This window comes from Salmo trutta, chromosome 21, assembly GCF_901001165.1.
Source record: "Salmo trutta chromosome 21, fSalTru1.1, whole genome shotgun sequence".
NCBI lineage: Eukaryota > Metazoa > Chordata > Actinopteri > Salmoniformes > Salmonidae > Salmo > Salmo trutta.
Window position 1 is genome coordinate 34,295,152 of NC_042977.1, and position 21,896 is coordinate 34,317,047.

General features: G+C 42.2%; 2 protein-coding genes across 4 annotated transcripts; one reads left to right on the plus strand and one right to left on the minus strand.

The window, feature by feature from the left end:
* Window positions 1-1,593: 1,593 nt before the first annotated feature.
* On the minus strand, window positions 1,594-13,162 carry si:ch211-188c16.1 (uncharacterized). 3 transcript variants are annotated; one of them, XM_029705324.1, is made up of 19 exons: window positions 13,027-13,162; window positions 9,998-11,003; window positions 9,654-9,854; window positions 8,749-9,238; window positions 8,455-8,570; window positions 8,251-8,276; window positions 8,108-8,148; window positions 6,487-6,619; window positions 5,970-6,129; window positions 5,539-5,659; window positions 5,282-5,316; window positions 4,899-4,962; window positions 3,662-3,696; window positions 3,368-3,431; window positions 3,160-3,258; window positions 3,046-3,059; window positions 2,873-2,903; window positions 2,684-2,756; window positions 1,594-2,565 (listed from the first exon to the last, which is right to left on the minus strand). In XM_029705324.1, exons 1-18 carry the CDS (start codon window positions 13,075-13,077, stop codon window positions 2,687-2,689), a joined length of 2,757 nt encoding a protein of 918 aa, XP_029561184.1. In that variant the 5' UTR covers window positions 13,078-13,162; the 3' UTR covers window positions 1,594-2,565; window positions 2,684-2,686. The 3 variants fall into 3 exon arrangements, with proteins under 3 accessions (XP_029561184.1, XP_029561185.1, XP_029561186.1); XM_029705325.1 differs by lacking the exon at window positions 13,027-13,162 and adding an exon at window positions 11,374-11,577; XM_029705326.1 differs by lacking the exon at window positions 3,046-3,059.
* A 2,853-nt stretch (window positions 13,163-16,015) lies between these two features.
* c8a (complement component 8, alpha polypeptide) lies at window positions 16,016-21,843 on the plus strand. Its single transcript, XM_029705328.1, has 11 exons — window positions 16,016-16,238; window positions 17,681-17,795; window positions 17,934-18,081; window positions 18,250-18,397; window positions 18,570-18,759; window positions 18,874-19,056; window positions 19,332-19,575; window positions 19,808-19,945; window positions 20,340-20,497; window positions 21,142-21,367; window positions 21,524-21,843. Exons 1-11 carry the CDS (start codon window positions 16,090-16,092, stop codon window positions 21,670-21,672), a joined length of 1,848 nt encoding a protein of 615 aa, XP_029561188.1. The 5' UTR covers window positions 16,016-16,089; the 3' UTR covers window positions 21,673-21,843.
* The last annotated feature ends 53 nt before the right edge of the window (window positions 21,844-21,896 follow it).

Below are 21,896 nucleotides of genomic sequence, written 5' to 3' on the forward strand. Positions count from 1 at the left end.
ATGGCCAGGGTAGAGACGATGGCATCCTTTGACTCAAGAAACCACTTCAACATATAAAATGTTGAATTCCACCTTGTAGTGCAGTCTTGTTTAGGCCTCAGCTCAGGCATCCCCATCTGGCGTTGTGTAGACTTTAGTTTTTCAGCACCTACTGTGCTCCTGTGGAAGTATTCCACAGATGTTTTCACTTTGTCCACAGTGGGCTTCATCACCTTCAGAGCATCTCTTACAATCAGGTTGATTGTGTCGGCAAGACATGGATGATGGGTCCATTTTAAAATGTTCATGGCTTTGGTTATGTTAGCTGCATTGTCACTAACACAACATAGCACTTTTCCATCTACTTGCAATTCTCTGGCCACTCAACAGTTCCTCTGTGTCTGTCACTGAACTCAAAGCAGTCCAGAAGACAGCAAGACATCGAAAAATCTTCAATGAAGTGACATGTAACCGACATGTAAGAAGTGGTTACCCTTCATGTCCAGCAGTCAGTGGTAATGCAAACTGCAGTAGCTTTTTGGACTCTTTCCCACACTGAAGCCTGTGTGCTCTCGTACAGTTGTGGAATAAGTGATTTTGAAAGGGTTTTCCTGCTTGGAATTGTGTACATTGGATTTAGACTATTGCTATAATTTCTAAAACCTCTGTCCTCCACGATCGAAAATGGCTGGAAATCAGTGCCGATCATTTTAGCCAATGCAATATCACTTTGGCCTTGTTTTGCTACAGACATAGACTTTGTCATAAACTGGTCCATAGAAGACTGCGATGCTGTGGGTCGCGGAGTAGGCCTAATTGACTGAGTGGATACATCACGTGTGGAGGTGCTGGCTCCACCACTATCACTAGCAGGCCCGCTAGTTTCTCGAAGCTCCGCTACAGCTAGCTTCACATAAGCCGGTGTAGGTTGTGTGTAGAACCGGCTTTATATGAGATTTGGTTTTGGAAAATTCTACACTGTGCTCTAACATTGTCTACATTATTAAAATGCATCCAAATGCTACTGTGCTTCCAACTCATTTTCCAGCTGTTGTTTTCACAGCTGTCCTTCCTCTCTCCTCGGCTGCTAAGTGTGTGACTGAGTGAGTTGGCTCGACCCTCCCTCATGCATCTTTGGTTCATTGGTTGACACTGTGTGTCTGATTGACAGGAACAACAGGTGAGGCTGTTAGTCTGAGCAGTCAGAATGAATGTGTGCGCTTGAGCATTTAGGCCTATATTATTTTATTTCTTTTTTCGTTCTTTGAATTAGTTCATTTTATTAATTTAAATCTTTTGATTATTCATATCTTAATGTTTTTATAAATAGATTCGGCTCTTCACGAACGACCCATCACTAACAGCCGGTAACTACCCCAGCCCTGTCAGAAACTCTGGCCAGTGTCTAACCAACCAGGTTTTTCCCTTTATAATCTTCAACTGGCTGACAGCAGCTGCCTTACTTGAACTATCATCTTTAAATTCAGTACAGCCATTGTGACATAGATTGGATACATTGTGAGAAGTGAAGTCACTCTGTTGATTTTAATAATTTTATCAGTCAGTTTTTGCAACAGGGTAGCGTGCCCTCTTCTGAAAAAAAGTGTTACTCTGTTAGACTAGAAATATGACCATTTATTTGATGCTTTACAGAAAGGTGATACATTGGACATCAAAATCAGATATTTTTAACAAACAGACCAAAACAAGTGTGAAGAGCCAAAAAATGATTATACATTCTCTTGACCAAGGCATTGTACCCAAAACAATGCGCCATTTCACCATTGTGTTATGGAAAGTGCAGACTTGAGTACCTACATCGTTTCCCATTCAGTAATTGCCAAAATGATCAATGAACAGAAATAAGTGAATCATTTACTGTGTTCATAGTCAAAGGCAACAAGAACAAAAACAATTGATCTAAACATCCTTGTATAACAGTACACATGCAATGGATAAAGCATTAAGCAACCACACAACAACTATCAAAACAAATGTGATCTAGAGAGAAAATAAAGGCATCAGGTCAAACATACTTCACTAATAATAACTGCACAAAAAGGACACACAACCCCCCCCCCAAAGAAAGGAAGCCCATCAAAAGTGACATGGTGGAACATACTGGGGGGAAAAACCCTAGAGGCTACTTGATATTCAGGGCCCAGTTTTCAAAGGTTATCTGATCGGATTTCAGCAATTGGATAGGATTAAAGGCATAGAAATAGAATGGGCATCCCCATTCAAATATAATACAGACAGTTCTATTAATTATATTTCTATGCTTTTAATCCTACCGGATCATTTTTGAAAAACTGGGCCCTGATCTAGTGGCAGATCTGAGATATATATGACAATGGTTTAATCGAGCTAGTTTTATACATCTATAATGACTGTGGTTCATCTGGATCTAGAACGACAGTGGTTCATCTGGAGTTCATGGTGTATATTCTCCAGGCCTAAGGCAGAGTGATATGTGTGGGGTTGGTCAGCTGGCTGCCTGGCCTGCATCAGTAATGGTCAGGTTACTCAGCCAATCATGGGAGAAGAAACTGTTGTGCTCTCCTTTAGTTCTCTCAGTCAGTGAAGCTAGAGAGCAGAGAAAGAGTTCGTTAATGCTCTGAGAAGTTAGGACTAGTGGAGTTTCCTGGCCATAATGATCTGACCAGGGAAAACCCCTGTGCCATTAGTGTTAGTCTGTACTGACCTGTCACAGGAAATCTGCATATAGAACTGGAGGGGGAAGTAGTTCAAAATCTGCAAAAACCACTTCCTGGTCTCTGCCATAGAAAACAGGTACATACATTTTGGTCCAAGCTAGACTACTACCTCAAGGGCAATTAGGACCAATGAGGATAATGCATGAAATATACACACACACACAATCTTCACTTACGAGTATGGAGGCTCCACAACACATAGGAAGCCTGTAGATGGACATAAACATAAAACATGAAGTCCCACAAACATTGGCTGGAGTGAGAGTTTACTTTTCAATCTCACCACAATCAGTGACATGCGAGGTGATAGCAAACCCAGCCATAGAGAAGTCAGTATCCAGCTACTTACTTGGAGCTTCAGCACTTCAGAAGACAAAGCGAAAAAAAGTTTTCAAATTAGAATAACAGATTAGAAAGATTACAGTGAGGATTTGTAATGCAATTTGTAAATACTGTACTGTACTTTGTAGGGGTTGGCACTCGGTCTTCTGCTGTGTCACTGATGCCAGCTTTGTTGTTCTGAAAGAAGATGGCTAACTTCTGAAGAGCCTCATGTCTGGTTCTGAAGACAGAAACCTAAGTTAGGGCACTTTGTGATACATTGTGGTAAAAAAGGCTGCATAAATAACATTTGAATTTGGCATCACAGTAAAGACAAAGTAGAGCCTTACTGTGTGTGGGGGTCCTCTATGCTGCCATCAATAAGGGTGTGGTGGCCACTAGCATGGCTGCAGACTGCCAGTGAGAGGGGACAGGAGAGAGAGGGATGAAAAGAGGGTGAAGGGGGAGTAGAAATGGGGGGAGAGGTCTTTGAAGGCGTGATTGAAATGGTCTGCCATAAGTATATGGGCAGTAGAATGAAGACCTGACCGCAGGTACACCATCTCTAATCCAGACGTCTGAATCAAAATCTAACCTATAACTTCAAAAGACATGGATATATACACCATATAAATCATACTCACGCATATCAGGCATTGAGACAGTCCGATTGTGAATGCTAAAGAATACATAAGAAAACGGATTAAATATATCAGTTCTTTGCTCAGCTTTTCCTAGAAAAACAAACTTTCATTTATATGCAGTCTTCAAAAGTTCTCAGCAATTATCTATACAGAAATTCTGTGGAAATAACATGGTTGAGCTGAATCAAACATGAACTGTAAAGCAGCCATTTAACTGGTGGGGTCGCAGGAGTTTTTTTTCCTCCCCAATTTTGTAGTATCCAATTGGTAGTTACAGTCTTGTCCCATCGCTGCAACTCCCGTAAGGACTTGGGAGAAGCAAAGGTTGAGAGCCGTGCGTCCTCCGAAATAACCCAGCCAAGCCACACTGCTTCTTGACAACCCCCACTTAACCCGGAAGCCAGCCACACCAATGTGTTGAAGGAAACACCGTACACCTAGCGACCATGTCAGCGTGCACTGCGCCCGGCCCGCCACAGGAGTCGCTAATGTGCGATGAGACAGGAACATCCCTGCCGGCCAAACTCTCCCCTAACACAGACATGCTGGGCAAATTGTGCGCCACCCCATGGGTCTTCCAGTCGCGGCTGGCTGCGACAGAGCCTGGACTGGAACCAGGATCTCTAGTGGTACAGCTAACACTATGATGCAGTGCCTTAGACCACTGAGCCACTCGGCAGGCCCCACAGCTGTTTTTTTAGTGTGTGAATTTTGGGGGGGGATGAATAAAATACTCGTCTGAATTTAAAATGACTAAGACCAGGTAGAAAGTCATTTAAATCTCTGAGAAAGGTTTTGTCAAATCACAGTATTTTCAATATAAAAAAAGTTATTAGCAGCACTATTTAGTGGATTGGTTGATTTTGTAGTCAAACAAGTGAGCTTACTAACATTCGTTTACAAGAATATGGGCAAAATGGAATTATTGACAATGAAAAAAAAAGGTGGAAATGTTCCCGGGCCATTTAAATGCTACATTGAATGCCATATTTGTAGTCAATTGTTTTCCAGATTGCATTGAAATAAATAAATAAATAAATAAACACATGCATATATATAAATAAATATACACACATATATATACACATACATACATACATACATACATACACACTTGGGTCCCGAGGCAAAACCAATGAAGAACCACTGCTGTTAAGCATTTGACAATTAAAAAAAGGGCTTTACAAATAAGAATGTGATTGCTTGACTGCTTCCCAGACAGTGCAGAAAGTCTCACCGGTTCTCCATGTAGGGGGACAGGGTCTCTTCGTCTAATGTCCACTCCTCATCGTCATCTGTGACTGGGAGACAGAGACCATGATAGGCTGTAAAACCACCATAGCCAATGGGAAGGGCTTTGGCACAACACCACACTGCAAGCCTGCTGCCTAAAATGCATGGAATTCCTTTACTATCATAAATATCATTGACAATCATAAAGCCAACTGATAAAAATACTCTGGGTTATATCAATCAGTTGTGCTTCTGCAGAACTCCAATCCTTTGTAAATGTAGGCAGATTTTTCAACGTGCTGCAGACAATACTTTATCAATGTGTCAGTTGATTATCAATCATGCAGTTTTTACACAGAACTGTCTGTAAGCATGTTGAAGACTTACAGCTGCTGTGTAGCATGGGATGATGATTAGATGATCTGTAAAATATAATGGAGACAGAATAGGAAGGGCACGGAACCAAAGGGACTGAGTAAATAAAATATATAAATACCCTGATTATGACAACATGCTTAAATTCTTTCATTTTGCAATCATTTTTTTCTTCTTCCTAAGAACAGTGAATATTACTCTGTACAACAAAATATGTTTGGAATTGATGTACAGTACTGAACAATAGGCTGTTGCATTCTGTTGTGTACCTGCTCCCAATGCTGATGGTATCTCCCTCTGTGGCTCCTCGGCCAGCAGCCTGAGCCTTCTTCCCTAGCTCCAGCATCTCTTTGATATTCAGCTCCACATTCATTACAGAGATATAGCCATCTGGAAAAGTGAACGATCAAACAGGGAAAAAAAACCACTCAGCCACAACAGCAACAGATAGAGCAGTGAATAACTGAAGCCTGATAATAATTTGGGCCACAGTTTAGCCAGAGTTTTTCCTGACCTGTGCCATATTCAAAAAGCACCTACTCTGATGATCTTAAAGGAAAAACAAATCCTAATGTTATATCAGCATTCCCTCATTTTTGTATTCTTCTTTTTTTTTATATCAGAACTCCTACTCTGAGACTCTTTCTGAACCCCCCCCAAAGGCCGTTAAACAACAATAATACAACATTGACAAACTCACATTTGTGGTTGGTGTCACGGGCCAGCCATTTTCCTTTGGGGCAGTTGGTGGTTCGGATGATGCTAACCGTGTCACCACTCTTCACTGGCAGGTCATTCTTACGCACTTTACTGGCCACGGTCACCCTGGCATGGTACATCGCCTCCTCCTGGCCAGTCACCTGAACACAGACATTACACAGTAACCACAGCCATAGTTTGGCAAACTTTGTTTGGTGTGGAGTGTTTTGGGAATGTTAATGGGTGCCATATTGGATCCAGAAGTTCAAATTTCACAATTGAGTAGTTGGAATGCAAATTTGACTGCTATTATCCTGGAACATTTTAGGTCAACATGGTGGATAGCTTGTTGAAATATTGTCTGTCAATGTGTTGACCTATGGGCAAATAAAGATGGACCCACAAAATACCAAAACAAGACTGACCTATGAGCCTGATACACATGACACAGCAACTTTTAAACTGATAGCAGTAAGATAATATCTCACTAAGCCTACATGTGACAAGCTCAGAATTACTTTGAATTTTTTCTTCATTTCATTCTCCTTTTTCTGTCTCTCCTTTTGCTCCTTCTTCTCCTTTTCGAGGCGGTGCTTCGCTCTCTTCTTCTGATCCTTGTCCTCGTGGTTCTCAGGGCTTTGTTTTTCCTTACTAAGAACAATATATAATTATTATATAAACATGAATCTAACTGACATGCTATGAAGTGGAACCAAATAGAGGTATTGATGAATTTGATGATTCCCTTTAATTGAAGCAACAGTGAGAGATGAGATGACAAACATAACTGTGCACATGATGTACACTCCCCTCCATAGGTATTTGGACAGCGAAGCCAACATTTTTAATGTGGCTCTATACTTTCAGATAAAAAGTTTCATATGAGGCGACAGTACAGAATGCCACCTTTTATTTGAGGGTGTTTTCATACATCTGTTTAACCGTTTAGAAATTAAAGCACTTTATGTATCTATTCCCCCCATTTGAAGGTGGCATAAGTATTTGTACAAATTACCTTATATGGTATTAAAGTAGTCAAAGGTTTAATGTCTGGACCAATATTACATCAAGTTTGTGACTACAAACTCGCTGATGCATTTTCAGTTTGTTTTGGTTGTGTTATATTTTGCCCAATAGTAACTGAATGGCGATGACTGGAACAATTTTCTTTACAAGTGAGTAGATGAGATGTTTCTAAACACTTCTAAATTAAGAAAAATCATGAACAATGTCTGATGCGTGAGAAGGTTACAAGAGGCTACAACAAATCAGGCTAACCTCTAACCATTACCAATAATGGTGAGGGGAGTTTAGTATTTTATGGGCGTTAGGATCTTTGTGCCTCCATAACCTTTTCACAACTCATTCATGATCCTCCATAATCATTGTAGCATCCACGTGAATGTAGAAGTGTTCAGAAACATCTATTCTTACTTACACTAAAAGTGACAACAACATGGCACGATACCCAATAGGAACTGAATGGTGGATAATGTAAATCATAATCCAAAACTAACTGCAAATGCATCCAAGAAGTTTGTAGAGTTACAAGCTTGACGTTGTGCTAGTCAGTGTGTGTTAGGAATACTTTAATACACTAGAAATTCATTTGTCTAAATATTGATGACTTCTTCAAATTGGGGGGGGGGACTAGATAAATAAAATGCTTTCATTTCAAAACATTTAAACGTGTATGTTTTAAATGCTGGAGTATAGAGCCCTCCCAAAAAAGGTTGCTTCACTGTCCAAATACATATGGAGGGGATGCACACCAGGGGTCAGCAACAGGCCCGCTAGTGATTCGGCAAAATCAACCCACTAGCGATTTGGCTCCCAAAGTTAAGTAAACTCACAAAAAAAAAGAGAGATTTAAAAAAAATTGAATAATAAAAATGTCAAAAAAAATATATATATTTTTTTAAAAATCACCAGGAATTCAGCTAAAATGATTGGGGAGGAAATTTGTTCCCAAGTATACCCACAAATAAAAAAAGAGATGCGTCATTGTGTATCAATGTAACCACGGTATGAAATTGTTATTTTCAAATACAATCTCTTTTTGGGCTTACTTATGGTTAATTTGCCTGTGCAACAACTACAATATTTGAATAATTGGGACATCTTTTTGAGCCGACATACCATGGATTCCGGGGCCATATGTGCATTCGAGACTCCTCCTTCTTTAGATACAAACAGAAAACAAATACTTTTTTTTTTTATACACAACAGCACCAACCATTCAGTTACCGAAATAAACTCTGCAGTAAAATGGTGTCACTTACCACTGGATGGGGGTCCCCATATGGATCTAGAAGAGAATTTGAAAAACATAACATTTGGAACAAATCATAAACACACCCTCTTTGAATTAGAGTAGGCTTTGACAAAAGGTAAATAGCTCATCAAAAAAATGGCTGAATGTTATAGATACTGGTATAATGATATGGGCTCTCAATTAAATAAATGAAACATATGTAGTGTCTTACTCTTTGGTGGGCCTTTACGTTTGTGTGAGTTTTGACTGACAGTGAACATGTTGGTGTTCTCAACAACTTCATACACATTATCACAGGTTTCATAATAGTTCTCCTGTTGACAGACACTAGAAGAGAGGACATTTCAGAGGTTAGGTGTAAAGAGGAATAACGGACTTCAGAGCTAAACTTAAGTTCACTATACCAAATACTCAGTAGTTTCTGTCCCCACACAATCCCTGGTGAGACACTTCAGCAGACTATAGTATTTAGCAAAAATAAGATGATAGTTTTCAAGCAGTTTACCTCGACGTCAGTCCTGAATGAGTAAATTCAGCCGAAGCGGAGTCCTGGTCAGTGTCCTCTGTGAACGAGGGTTCAACAGGCACCATTTCAGCAGATAGCTCAGAAACAACTTGAGGTTTTAGAACTGAAGCTGGAAACTCCAACGTTTGAGCCAAGAACTCTGAAAGAACTAGATCATGATGACTGCTGAGGGTCAGGGCTCGATGGTCAAAGCTGGGAATTTCTGGAGGCTCACAAGATGGTAACTCACATTCAGGGGATAGAAAATCTGGAACCCCCAAGTCTAGATCTACTGGATTATCAGGGGTTCCAAATTCTGTAGCTTCTAGTTCTAGAGCTGCGAGGTCAAATGCATTGCCTTCTGCAGTTTCCAGTTCTGAATTCAACTCAAATTCCAGAAACTCTGGAACAACCAGTTCAGGATTAGCAATGGATGGAGGCTCAGAGTGTGGATCCTCACATGACTCAAGTTCAACCGCTGAAGTCAACTCTGCAAGCAAAACAACAAAATAGACATTTGACTTGAGCTCAATGAACAGCACACATCAAATTATCTTTGAAGTAAATTGCATTACATCAATATACATTCTTTAAGTTGACACCTCACTTTATTCTAATGGACATTATGCAAAGTTTGGTAACAGAATGACGGTTTTTACTGTACTTTCACTGACTGTGCAGTCATTCGGTTAACGTCTTTGAATCAGCACGGTTCTTCAAATAAATGTTTTTGTAAAACGTTGTTTGGAAATTGTTAAAAGAAGTCCTTGTGCATAGAGTTGTATGCTTTGTTCAACTTTGCAATCATTGGTTTTTGTTTAGACTGATTCTAAAGTGAAAAATCTGAGTCCTTGTCACGTAACGTGGAATTGACCACAACTGGTCGAAAATAGAAGTGAAAGTACCTCTGTGATGTTCTGTGGTTGGGTGGTAACATCTGAGATCTACCCATGGAGGTCTTGGAGGTTTCATCGGCAAAGGTCCCAGAGACCCCTGGTCTGGTAGAAGTTTCCTGGCTGGACGAGGAGGGGGAAGTCCATCAGATTTTACAAGCAGAAGCTCTGCTCTATCTCGGCCAAACGGTTTCTCTGATGCAGTCTCTAGTCCTAAGAAAATGAAGAGAGCAATTGTATCTCAACTATGCAATCATACCTCATTAACTCTAACACTATTGTAGCAAAACAGAACATGAGAAAGACCATACAAAATGACCACATCGCAAAATTGTTCTGAATCTGGGATGACTTACTGCGGGAAGAGCCATTCATCTTGAAGAATGGCAGAGCTGAACCACAAGGGAGGTGCTGGCGACAGACGGGCAAAGGGGCTGGAAGGTCATGTTCTGGGGCATGACTCTCATAATCTGTTGAGGGTAGATGAACTCCCTTGTCCATGGTAGAGCTATGGTCTGAGAGATGTACCCCATTGGAACGCAGGCTCTTTGGTCTGGCGTAAACCAACAGGTGCTTAGGTGAGAATCGTTTCTTGCCCTTCTCCAATGTGCTGAAGAACTGGGTCGCACTAAGCATAGAGGACGAGTCTTCACCTGGGCCTTCTAACGGAGTGGTGATGGTGATGTCTGGGCTGGAGGTTGGGCACTCCGTGCTAGAATGTTCCATCTGGAGTGGCAGCCTATCGTCAGCCTTATTCCTGTCCATCACAAGTCCCTCTACTGGAGCTCCTGAATGTCTGTTGGTGGTCAAACCAACATACGCAGGCTCTTCTGCAGGTTCACCACCAACCTTGGAGACTTTGGTTGACTTGAAGGGGTGGTGGAGCAGAAAACCCTTTTTCTTGCATTTTGTTGGAGGTGGGACCTCTTTATGAGGTGGCAAATCGGTTTTCTGTTCCTTCAAAGGCAGGCCAGGCAGTACGAGAGGCAAGTGGCGGTCTTTGAAGGACTTCTTGGCTGTCGCTGTGCAGTCCCTTCCACCATTGTGGAGACTGTTCTGGTGTGGTGGTGTTGGTGGTTTTGGTGGGATGGCCTGCAGTACAAGTGCAGGGAAGGAGACGGGCCATTTGCCCCCGGACACTCTGGTCCCATCCCTGAAGATGACCCTGGGGATGACAGGTTTGTTCTCCACAGCCGAGTGGATGGGGCTCATCAGGGTGCTGCATTGCTCCCCAGGAACAGTGGATGGGAGCCGTCTGGGCTTCTCAGCAATGGCAGGTCGGTGTTGGTGCCTGGCTTGAGCCTGGGCTCTGGCTTCCTCCTGAAACTTGGCCCGCAGTGCTTTGACATTGATTGGTCCCTCCTAGGATCAATGAGATCACTATAGTGATTAGTTAAAAACGCTTAAACAGGCTACAATTGTTTGAAAGTAATAATTGTTCTACCTCAGCATATAACATTGTGTGCATTCAACTAATTATATGGATAACACAAGGATAATTATTAGAAGGCACCAGTTGTTCATGGAGGGTACAGCAGATACCATGTACTACTCAGTTGTTTCATAGTATACTAAAATACTAAAATACTGTTTGGTGTGCATACAAAAAAACAACTGCAATCCGTTTCGGATAAATCGCGAGTTGACCTTGCAAAGAGCAAAAATAACAACATCCAACAGATATGCAAACAGATCGATAGGGGCAGCAATAGATCATCTCGAATTTCATTACCTGTTCCATTGTTCCTCGTTACTTTCATCAACTGACAATAAAATGTAGTTATTTTACGCAATTGGACACGTTTCAGTTCACTGTCTCATTATGTCGACGTAGCTGCCAAAATAGAACGCATTCTCTGATAAACTGATTTCTGAACTCTCTGAAGTTGCAAACAAATAGAGAGATACCGCAATAAACCCCCTCGGAGGTGCGCATGGCCTTATTGAATGATGTCACGTGTGCACGCGAAGAAAGTGTAATTTTCTTGAAACGTAGATTTTATCAGATTGTAGTGTTCTATAAGGACCTGTGTTTTAATTAGTCTCAATGATATCTAGTCTATTGATTATAGGATAAATGCCAATTGTATGGAATTATAGTTATATTATAGGCTAAACACAAGATTTAGTGCCATAGGACCTATCTGCCTCTACAGAAGTCTGGGCCTTTATAGCCAAAGATTGGAAGTATGGGAACTGCATACTTGGAGTGTGTCAGAAAGTGTGCGTTACCCGCAGTCCCAGCGGGGAGGGTGGGTTTAGGGTTATGAAATATTGTCTGGATAAAGTTCGGGTTGAATAAAGAGAAACAATACCTCCATAAATGTATCGTTCTTGTGCAATTTATATCTATATTCGTTTTTTATTTCATTATTTAGGCTATGTGGCATTAGGGCCTAACTATACCATGCCAAATAGCCAACGCTTATCGCCAAATGCTTTTGGGAACTGGCAAAACAAGTTAACTTCTATGTAGGCAAAAAGTACAATGTTGGAGTTTAATTCAATAAGAGAAAAGCTGCGAAATGGAGAGTTGAAAATAAAGAGAAGGGAGGGCCAGAAAAGTCATGTTTGGGAAAGATTTGGTGTAGTGGTAAAAGGATGATAGCAGTGCAGGTTATGTTATAGCCTACGTGATGATTGTGAGGCGATATACAATTTCGAGTCACCGAACGGGACTTCAAATAGACCTATGCCAATTCAAGGGAACTGTAGGCTAATTTTCTCATGGGTTAAATAGAAACTGAAATCTGGACACTGTAGGTCTATAACCTCTCACATAGCCTTAATATTAACTCCTGCAGAATAAACATTTCTTGCAGCAGGCTAAAATGAAAGACCAAATGTTTCACTTGGGAACAGGAGTGGAGAAATATGATGTATTTCTTTCAGCAACTTGAGAGAATGCAAATGCACACGTCTGTCTGTAGAGGTGCTGTCTTTATCTGCGTAATAAAAGCTGATAGTAGCCTATTTCAACCGCCGAGTTATTTCAACCACATAAAATATGCATGCATCCAAGCCGAACTGAGATCTTATCAAAAACATGATTTTGGGTAGTTTTCACAGGTTTGTATTTTCTTACAACCGGTAAAACTGATATCATTTGGACATTTTGCACAGAAAATCTTTCTGTTTGTTGTTTGTTTTGTTATTGCATTTTCTCCTCGGCCCCTAAACGTCTTTGCACCGCGAAAGAAGCAGAGATGACAGCGACCACTTTCTCAATGTCAACTAGATCGAAGCATTCATTTATATCGATGTATGACATTATTCTGGTTAGCAATGGCTTATTTGGTATTTTAGTGCAGCATATTGTCACACCCTGTTCTGTTTCACCTGTGCTTGTCTTCCATCTTCCCCATTATCCCCTGTGTATTTATACCTGTGTTTTCTGTCTGTGCCAGTTTGTCTTGTTTGCCAAGTCAACCAGCATTTTTCTCCTAGCTCCTGGTTTTCCCCAGTCTCTGTTTTTCTCGTCCTCCTGGGTCTGACCTTTGCCTGTCCTGACTCAGTGCCCACCTGCCTGACCATTCTGCCTGCCTCTGACCTCGAACCTGCCTGCCGCCCTGTACAGTTTTGGACTCTGACCTGGTTATGAACTCTTGCCTGTCCCGACCTGCCTTTTGTCTATCCCTTGGATTATAATAAATATCAGAACTCAAACCATCTGCCTCCTGTGTCTGCATCTGTGTCTGGCTTTGTGTCGTTATAGTACGAACTGGCCATGACTGACCCAGCAGACTTGGACCAGCTCCGTCACGCTGTCTCCCTGCAGGGAGCTACCATTGAGAAACAGGAGGAGCTACTTCAGAACCTGATGGAGGGGTTCCAATCTCTGGCGGAATGCCACGACCAGGGGTTCAAGGCATTAACGGAGCAATTCCGTGAATTAGCTTGCAGACAGCATGCCACATCTGAGACCTCCCAGCCACTAAGTAACTTCCCTACTAGTGGTAGGTTTGTTCAGCCTACCCCGGCTCTCCGAGAACCCCGCTTACCTCCTCCGGAGCGATATGCTGGCAATCCTGGAACCTGCCTGGCGTTTCTTTCCCAGTGCTCCCTCATTTTTGAGCTTCAGCCATATTCATTCCCTTTGGATTGATCGAAGATAGCTTATCTAATTATGCTAATGTCCGGAAGGGCGCTCTCCTGGGGTTTGGGAGCAACAATCCGCCGTTTGCCATAACTTGGAAGATTTCATGGCGGAGGTGAGGAAGGTATTCGATTCTCCGGTGCTCGGGAAAGAGGTGGCCCAAAAACTACTGAAGGTACATCAGAGCTCCCGAAGTGTGACAGACCACACAGTATATTTTTGCACATTGGCCGCCGAGAGTGCCTGGAATCCGGAGGCTCTGTTCGATACCTTCCTTCACGGACTGCCAGAGGAAATAAAGGACAAGCTCGCAGCTCGGGAGTTACCATTGGACCTCGATTCCCTCATCGCCCTCACGATTAGGATTGATGGATGTCTACGAGAACGCCGGAGTGAGAGGAGGTTAGGTCTCGGAAACGTTCGTCCATCCGCTGCTGCTTGCTCACCTCCGAAGGAATCCAGAAATCCCCGAAATGTGCATTTCCGAGAAGCGCCAAAGCCACCCGAGTTCCCTCGAATCATCGGCGACGGGTGAGTCCGTTACTCCTGAGCCTATGCAACTGGGCAGAGCTAAATTGTCGCCTAGGGAATGTTCCCGTAGTGTGAGCTCCAACTGTTGTCTGTACTGTGTGGCTGTGGGACATTCTATAGCCACCTGCCCTGTTAAGAGACCTATTTCTTTAGTAGGTACAAGAATTCTCTAATTCCCATCATCCGCACTCCTTTTTTGTGTGATAGTCCTGTCGGGAGACCAGTCTAAGTCACTCGGGCAGATGAGAGCTTTATGGATGCTACCCTAGTTTCTGAATTAGGTATCCCCACTCAACTCCTCTCTGTTCCCATGGACGCTAGAGCACTGGACGGCTACTCCACTGGAAGAGTTACCCACAGCACTGTTCCCGTTAATCTGCGGGTTTCACAGTGAGTCAATAAAGCTTCTCTTCATCTATTTATTTATGTATTATTATTATTATTCCCCCCCCATGTTCATGTTTTGGGATTTTCCTGGTTCCAAAAACACAGACCCGTTATTGATTGGACCACGAGTTTAAGCCTGGGTTTTAGTCCATTCTTTCATTCCCATTGCCTTAAAGCCTTACCTAAGGCGTCCTCCTCTCCCCAAACTACCCTCTGCCAAGGAGACGGCCCAGCTCATGGTGCAGCATGTCTTCCGGATCCATGGACTCCCGGTGGACATGGTCTCCGTCCGGGGTCCTCAGTTCTCGTCTCGCTTCTGGAAGGCGTTCTGCACCCTTATAGGGTCGTCGGCCAGCCTGTCCTCCGGAGTCCATCCCCAATCCAACGGCCAGTCGGAGCGAGCAAACCATGCCCTGGAAACAAGTTTCATATGCCTCGTCTCGACCAACCCACTACCTGGAGCCGACAACTGGTCTGGGTGGAGTATGCCCGGACACTCTTCCCAGTTCGTTCACGGGACTCTCCCCTTTTGAGTGCTCCATGGGGTATCAGCCTCCACTCTTCCCAGAACAAGAGCAGGAAGTCAACATACCCTGGGCCCAGATGTTCGTCCGCCGCTGTCAGCGTACCTGGAGAAGAGCCATGCAAAATAGTCTTGCGTGGCAACAAATCTGCACAATTAGCTGATCTGCGTTCCATACACCCACTATTGAGCCTCCCACTTCTGTTGACACGCCCACTTCAGACACGCTTTATGTTGGCAGTTATCCATGACTCAAACATTGCCTATTATATTGACAAAATAGTCGAGTGACCGCTCTAACAATGGAAATACATGTCCTCAAAGATTTTCACCATCATTGTAAAGCCCTAGTTATTGTTGCTTTGACAGTCATTTCTGAAGATCATTATTTATTTAATGTGATTGTTGATTCATTTACTTTCGTCCCTCCTTTTAAGGTCAACCCTATTACGTGAACTGAACTCTTGTTTTAATATGGTGAAACTGTTCTTTAAATGTTGTTTTCAGTGACTGAGCGCGTACGGCATGTATCACGTCAACCTTGTTACCCAGAAATAGTCTATGTTTTAACAATTCAACATTAAAATGAGGGGAAATTAGTTTTGTTTAACCAAGTTACACTACTCAAAATATGCTCTATTCATGGTCTGACGTGTGTGTGTGTGTGTGTGTGTGTGTGTGTGTTTTGTACTGCGAATTTTGGAAGTGAGTGGGCCAGGATGGGGTGTGCTTGTGTAGGCCTATGTGTGTGATATTACGAAAAATATATTTCCCAACTGTTAGAGCATGTGTTTACCCTTGATCAATCATTTATTGTGGACTGGAGAGTCTGTCTTATGACATGAGTGCACTTTCCCCAGGATGACAACTATCAGTGGTCATCTACATCTATCATCTACACAAAGCTTAACATGAGCTCATTTTCATCAAGGAGCTCTTTTATTTCTAATATGGATAGACTGATATGTGCATTATTGGGCTCCTACATTCTGCTGCTGGTTTTAAACAAATCTCTCACTGTAGAGGCAACGGAGAACTCATGGAATATGGCTGAAACCAGGTAGATTTCCCTAGTTTTTACTAGAAATACTACTACTACCTAGTTTTTACTAGAAATACTACTACTTTTATTTACTACTACTGGGTGATTCCAGCAGGAGCAGAAACTATTTCTGGTATCTCAGATTGTTCTGGCAATTCTCACACTGAAACTTCATTGGGAGGTAGAATGACTGAAATACTTTTTACATTTGTATCACAAACCATTTCTGAGAAAATCATGATGATCATTTAGAGAGAGAATACAGACAGCAGAGTTTCCACAAATTATGTACACCTAGGTAGAACGAGCATAGAGCTATAAGAGAATGGGTACTGTATACAGCTGATGTGCATTATCAGTATGAATATTTTTAAATGCAGTATAGTGCAGGTAATTGTGTACATTTCAGAGATGGCTTGATGCGGTGTGCCGCACCGAGTACATGCATTTTACAGACACACTTATCCAGAGCAACTAGGGTAAAGAGCCTTGCTCATGGGCACATTGTTAGACTAGTCGGCGATTTGAACCAGCGACCTTTCGGTTACTGGCACAACGATCTTAACCACTAGGCATGCCTCCTGTCAGACCCTATCATATGTGACCCGTACATGATACAGACAACATCTTGGTCTCATTATACTCCTAGTGTGCTCTAACATATGGAGTATGTCTACATTCTGAAATACACATTTTCACATGAATTTATTCAACATTAAAACTATTTAAAATTAATATTTCATTACTACCCTTTTTGATTAAGCTCTTTTTTAGACATAATGTTTGAAACAATACACTCTTCAAACCCATCACATTTCCAGAGTGGCTCTGGTACTTTTAATGATATGACCCATTTTATACATATAAATTGACATTATACTGTAGGTCATTAACCAATCACAGCCCTCCTTTAGGATTGCATATTCAGAAAATCACCAGCAGAGGGCGTTCCCATAGAAACCATTTACCATTTACATTATTGCTGGTGTTCATAAAATTGATCAGAATTTCACAATTAGCAGTGCCCACTTTGGAAATGTGATCTACTTGTACTTAAAATGAACAAAATCAAAAATGGTAGTTCTGAGATATTTATATTAATCTTTTTTTTAAGTAGAATAAATTTGTGTGAAAATGTGTATTTCAGAATCTAGACATACTCCATATGTTAGAGCACACCCAGATGTTGTCTGTATCATGTACGGTTCACAGATCATGTATAGGTCTAAAAAGGGCCAATAATGGCAACTTTCATCATGATAAAAAAAATATTGGTTTGTTATGTAAATCTAAAAAGCATATCACACATACTTTCTCCCAATTACATTTCTATGTGAGAATTGCCAGAAATTCTAAGATAACAAAAACATTTTCTGCTCCCGCTGTTGTGGAATCGCTCTACTTCAATCTAAAATGTGTGTGAAGCTTGAAACTGTAATAGTATTTGTATTTGACTGAAGAGCAGGGCAATCTGCTGTTAGGAAGGTCAGGAGTGTAAACAAACCAGCTCCTATCAACTGTAAGATGAAAATGTGGTCGTCATGGAGCCCTTGTGACTCCTGCACAGACAAGAAGGTAAAGGGTTGCTTCTCATTATACAGTTCATGTTCAAGGCTTGGGACTAAATGATAAACTATAGTTTCTATGATACACAATGATCTGCTGTTCCACTAAAACAATTCTCATATTTGTGTTCTTTATTTATATTGCCAGTTTCGTTTCCGTTACATGGAGAAAGCGTCCCAGTTTGGTGGGAGACAATGTTTGGACAGTCAGTGGGAAGAGCTGGCATGCCCCACAGCACAGGCAGTGTGTTGGGAACCAGACATCTGTGGAGAAAGATTCACCTGCAATGCCACAGGTAAGTACACAATATACATCACCTCCAACCTCAAGCCAAGCATACAATGTGTTGTCTTCTTTTGTCTCCAAATGTTTCATGTGGTTTTCATGTGGGTTTGTGTGTGTGTGCATAAATGCTTGTAATGAGCACGTGTGTGTGTGTGTCTGTCCATCCATCTGTCCTTAGGTCGTTGTGTGAGCCAGGCGCTTCGCTGTAACGATGAGGTCGACTGTGACGACGAGTCTGATGAGAAGGACTGTGAGCAGGTGGACTACAGACAGGACAAGTGTTCCACACTGCTACCCATCCCTGGAGCTGGCCGCGGCACTCAGGGGTAAGCAGAGGTCAGGGGTCAGAGGACAGGGGTAATCAACAGTCAGGATAAGTAGGAACAACAGGATGCATCTGACACACAAAAGACATGTTGCTGTTTGTGCTGCACACACACATACACACACACATACACCTCATTTGAAACAACAAAGTATTGCTCTTTATGTTCCTAGCTTTAACATACTGACAGGAGAATTTGTGGACCACGTTCTTGACCCACAATACTATGGAGGACAGTGTGAATATGTCTACAATGGAGAATGGAGAAAACTCATATATGATGCCTTCTGTGAGAATTTACATTATAACGAGGATGAGAAAAACTATCGTAAACCCTACAACTTCCATACATACCGCTTCATGGTACGGTACTGTATGCATCATCATGTCACAAAATGTAAACTTTTTACAAAGCTCAACTTATCAATGATATTTGAAAAAAGTAATATGTGTTTTGTGATTTTTGCGTTATTCTAGGCCCAGGCTACTTCTGAAGGGTCCTCAGAGTATTATGAAGATTTGGCCACATTACTGAAAGCCAGAAAGACGGAAAATTCTTTTAATCTGGGTGTTACTGTTGGGATTCAGTACGTGGAGTTTGGAGTATCAGGGAATGTGGAGACTGAGTTTCTAAAAAATCTAACAAAATACACCAATCAGGTAAAAGAATGTCTTAAATAATACCCCCGAAACAGCCTCTTTATACCCAGGGAACACACCTGTAGTTAGTCCCTGGCTGTGTTTTACTCCAGGAAGCTGTTGCCTACAACCTTGTTTTCTCAGATCCATGAAGGGTAGTGAACGAGAACAGATGGGACGTAACATCCATCCTGAAATGAAACCCCTGACTCCTACATTTCTCATTTGAACATGTATGAAGCTGAAAAGCTCTATACAAATATAGTTCTGATTATGTGTTCTCCTTTGTCCCTCAGGAACTTGGCTTCATCAGGTTACAGTCTAAGGTTCAGACGGCCCAGTTTAAGATGAGGAGTGAGGGGCTGATGCTTCATGAAGACATGTACCTGTCCCTCATGGAGCTTCCTGAGGAGAAGTATGACTTTGGCATGTACTCCCGCTTCCTCAACACTTACGGAACGCACTACGTCACCCAGGGCATCATGGGAGGGACCCTGGAGTATGTGGCGGTCGTCAACACAACCGCCATGGAAACATCTAGTATGGTGTCTTTTTTATTTCTGTGATGCTGTCGTTGAATGAGTGAGCGAGGTTTCAGATTGGGTCAGTGGTGGAAAAAGTGTGAAGGATTTTTAGACCTTTCTATATTTTGGAAGGAACCATATAATATTATCATGTGAGTTATTATAGTCAATGGTATATTTGAAGAGTCCATTTCTGTGTAAATTGAATGCTTATTCCAAAACTTGTTTTTGCTCTTGTCTTTTAACAGAGATTAATGCGGGACAACTTAAAGGGTGTTTGGGTGGATCCATTGGCATAAGCAGTCCTATAGGCAAGACGAAGCAAGTAGAAGTTGGAGGCAAACTTGAAGTCAAAGGTTGCAAAAGCACTGGCTCTTATGTTAAAGGTGTGTGATAGTCCCAACCGACCTTATCTAGCAAAGGACACCTTGGTTAACATTTCCTACTTTTTCTAACAACACCAGATACCAAAGGACACCTTGGTTAACATTTCCTACTTTTTCTAACAACACCAGATACCAAAGGACACCTTGGTTAACATTTCCTACTTTTTCTAACAACACCAGATTTCTAGCTCATTTCAAATGTATATTGTTGTTGAACTTTCTGACTTTCTGGTAGTAACATTCAGTTAGAGCAATTGTGGGTAACAGGGATAGGGTCTATTCCATTTCAAATGAGTTCATTCAGTAAGTTTACTGGAATTGCAGTTTACTTCCTGAGTTTACTGAATTGAGATGGACCCAGGTGGGTAATTGATGATTTCCCTCTGTAACCCAGAGGAGGATGGCAGCTCCAGTTTGATCAAGGACATTGTGACACTGGTGAAGGGGGGCAGCACAGGAAGTACTGGGGGTCTGCTGGCCATCAAGGACCCTGACACATACAGGAAGTGGGGCCTTTCTCTCAAGTACAACCCAATGCTCATTGAGTATGAGGTATAATAGCATTTACTTACAGATATACCTAAACACACTGTGTATAGCCAATGATGTATATAAACCCTGGATTGCTGATGCTATGTATTGGCCATTGAGAGGCTTTGAAGCCACCGGTCAGCCATATTGGCACTCCCCAGTAGGAGCAGTCCTCCATAGGAATGAATGGAATTCTACAGTATTTCAATTAAATGTTTCAAGGACAAAATTAAAACATTTTAAGTGTTTTTTGTTGTTGTAGTGGGGACAGTAACATTAGAACTTTCAAAAAATGGTACTTTAAGAAATGTTTGTGTATATACTGTATGTTTAGCTCACATAACATAATTGAAAAGTCTGTAATAAAATAAACATGACAAAAACAAATGTAGACATTCATAAATGCATTTCTATAGCTTCCAGAATATTTTTTACAATGGTGGGGGAGTGCCAAGATGGCGGCGGCGGGTCTTCACAGTGGCCCCTGTCAGTCAACCAGTGTATATATACATTGTGTATTCAGCACACAGATGGTGCTGGACATTACATCTGTGCATGCTACTTGAAACATGGTACTTTTGCACGTGTTTACTTAGTACATTCAATATGCACAAACACATCAAGTAACTCATCAAGCATGGTCTCCTCTCCCCCCCTCTCCCCAGACCCTGCCCATATTTGAGCTGGTGCGTCTGAGCACAGCCGGGGACCACGTGGGGGCGCGGCTGGCCCACCTGAGGAGGGCGTGGGAGGAGTACCTGCTCCAGTTCAACTCCTGTCGCTGTGCCCCCTGCAGGCATGACGGCATCCCTGTCCTCTCCCAGACCTCCTGCCACTGCATCTGCAAGCAGGGCTTCAGAGGGGAAGCCTGCGAGGACACCCTCAGGAAAGGTGGGCGTAACAGTGCTATTATATGCAGTTACTTATATCTGCCATCAGATGACAGCAAGTGCCACACCTTACTACAGTAACTATGCTCTCGAGTTAGTATGTGTAGAGACTTAGGTGAGTGGGTGACACAGAGCCTGGCATTTTGTCGTCTGATAGGTTCCACGACGGACGGGGCCTGGAGTTGCTGGGGGGCGTGGTCTTCCTGTCAGTCAGGAAGTAAGACGCGCCGACGGTCATGTGACAACCCCCAGCCAGATGGGGGCGCCGCCTGCCTTGGCTCCTCCTCCCAGAACCAACGCTGTTGATGTCACCAGCCAGACGGGTCACAGCACAGCAGGGGGCACAGATTTCAAAACTACACCAGGAAGTAGGAGTGAATACCAATGATGTTCATTATGTTACCAACTCTGTCTTTTTATCTGGCCAGAAAGATGAGGGTCAAAAAGTTTGTTCAGAAATAAAAACAGTTAAAGATATTCTTGATTATCAAATAATTTTGTTTTATTTGTCACATGCGCCGAATATGTTT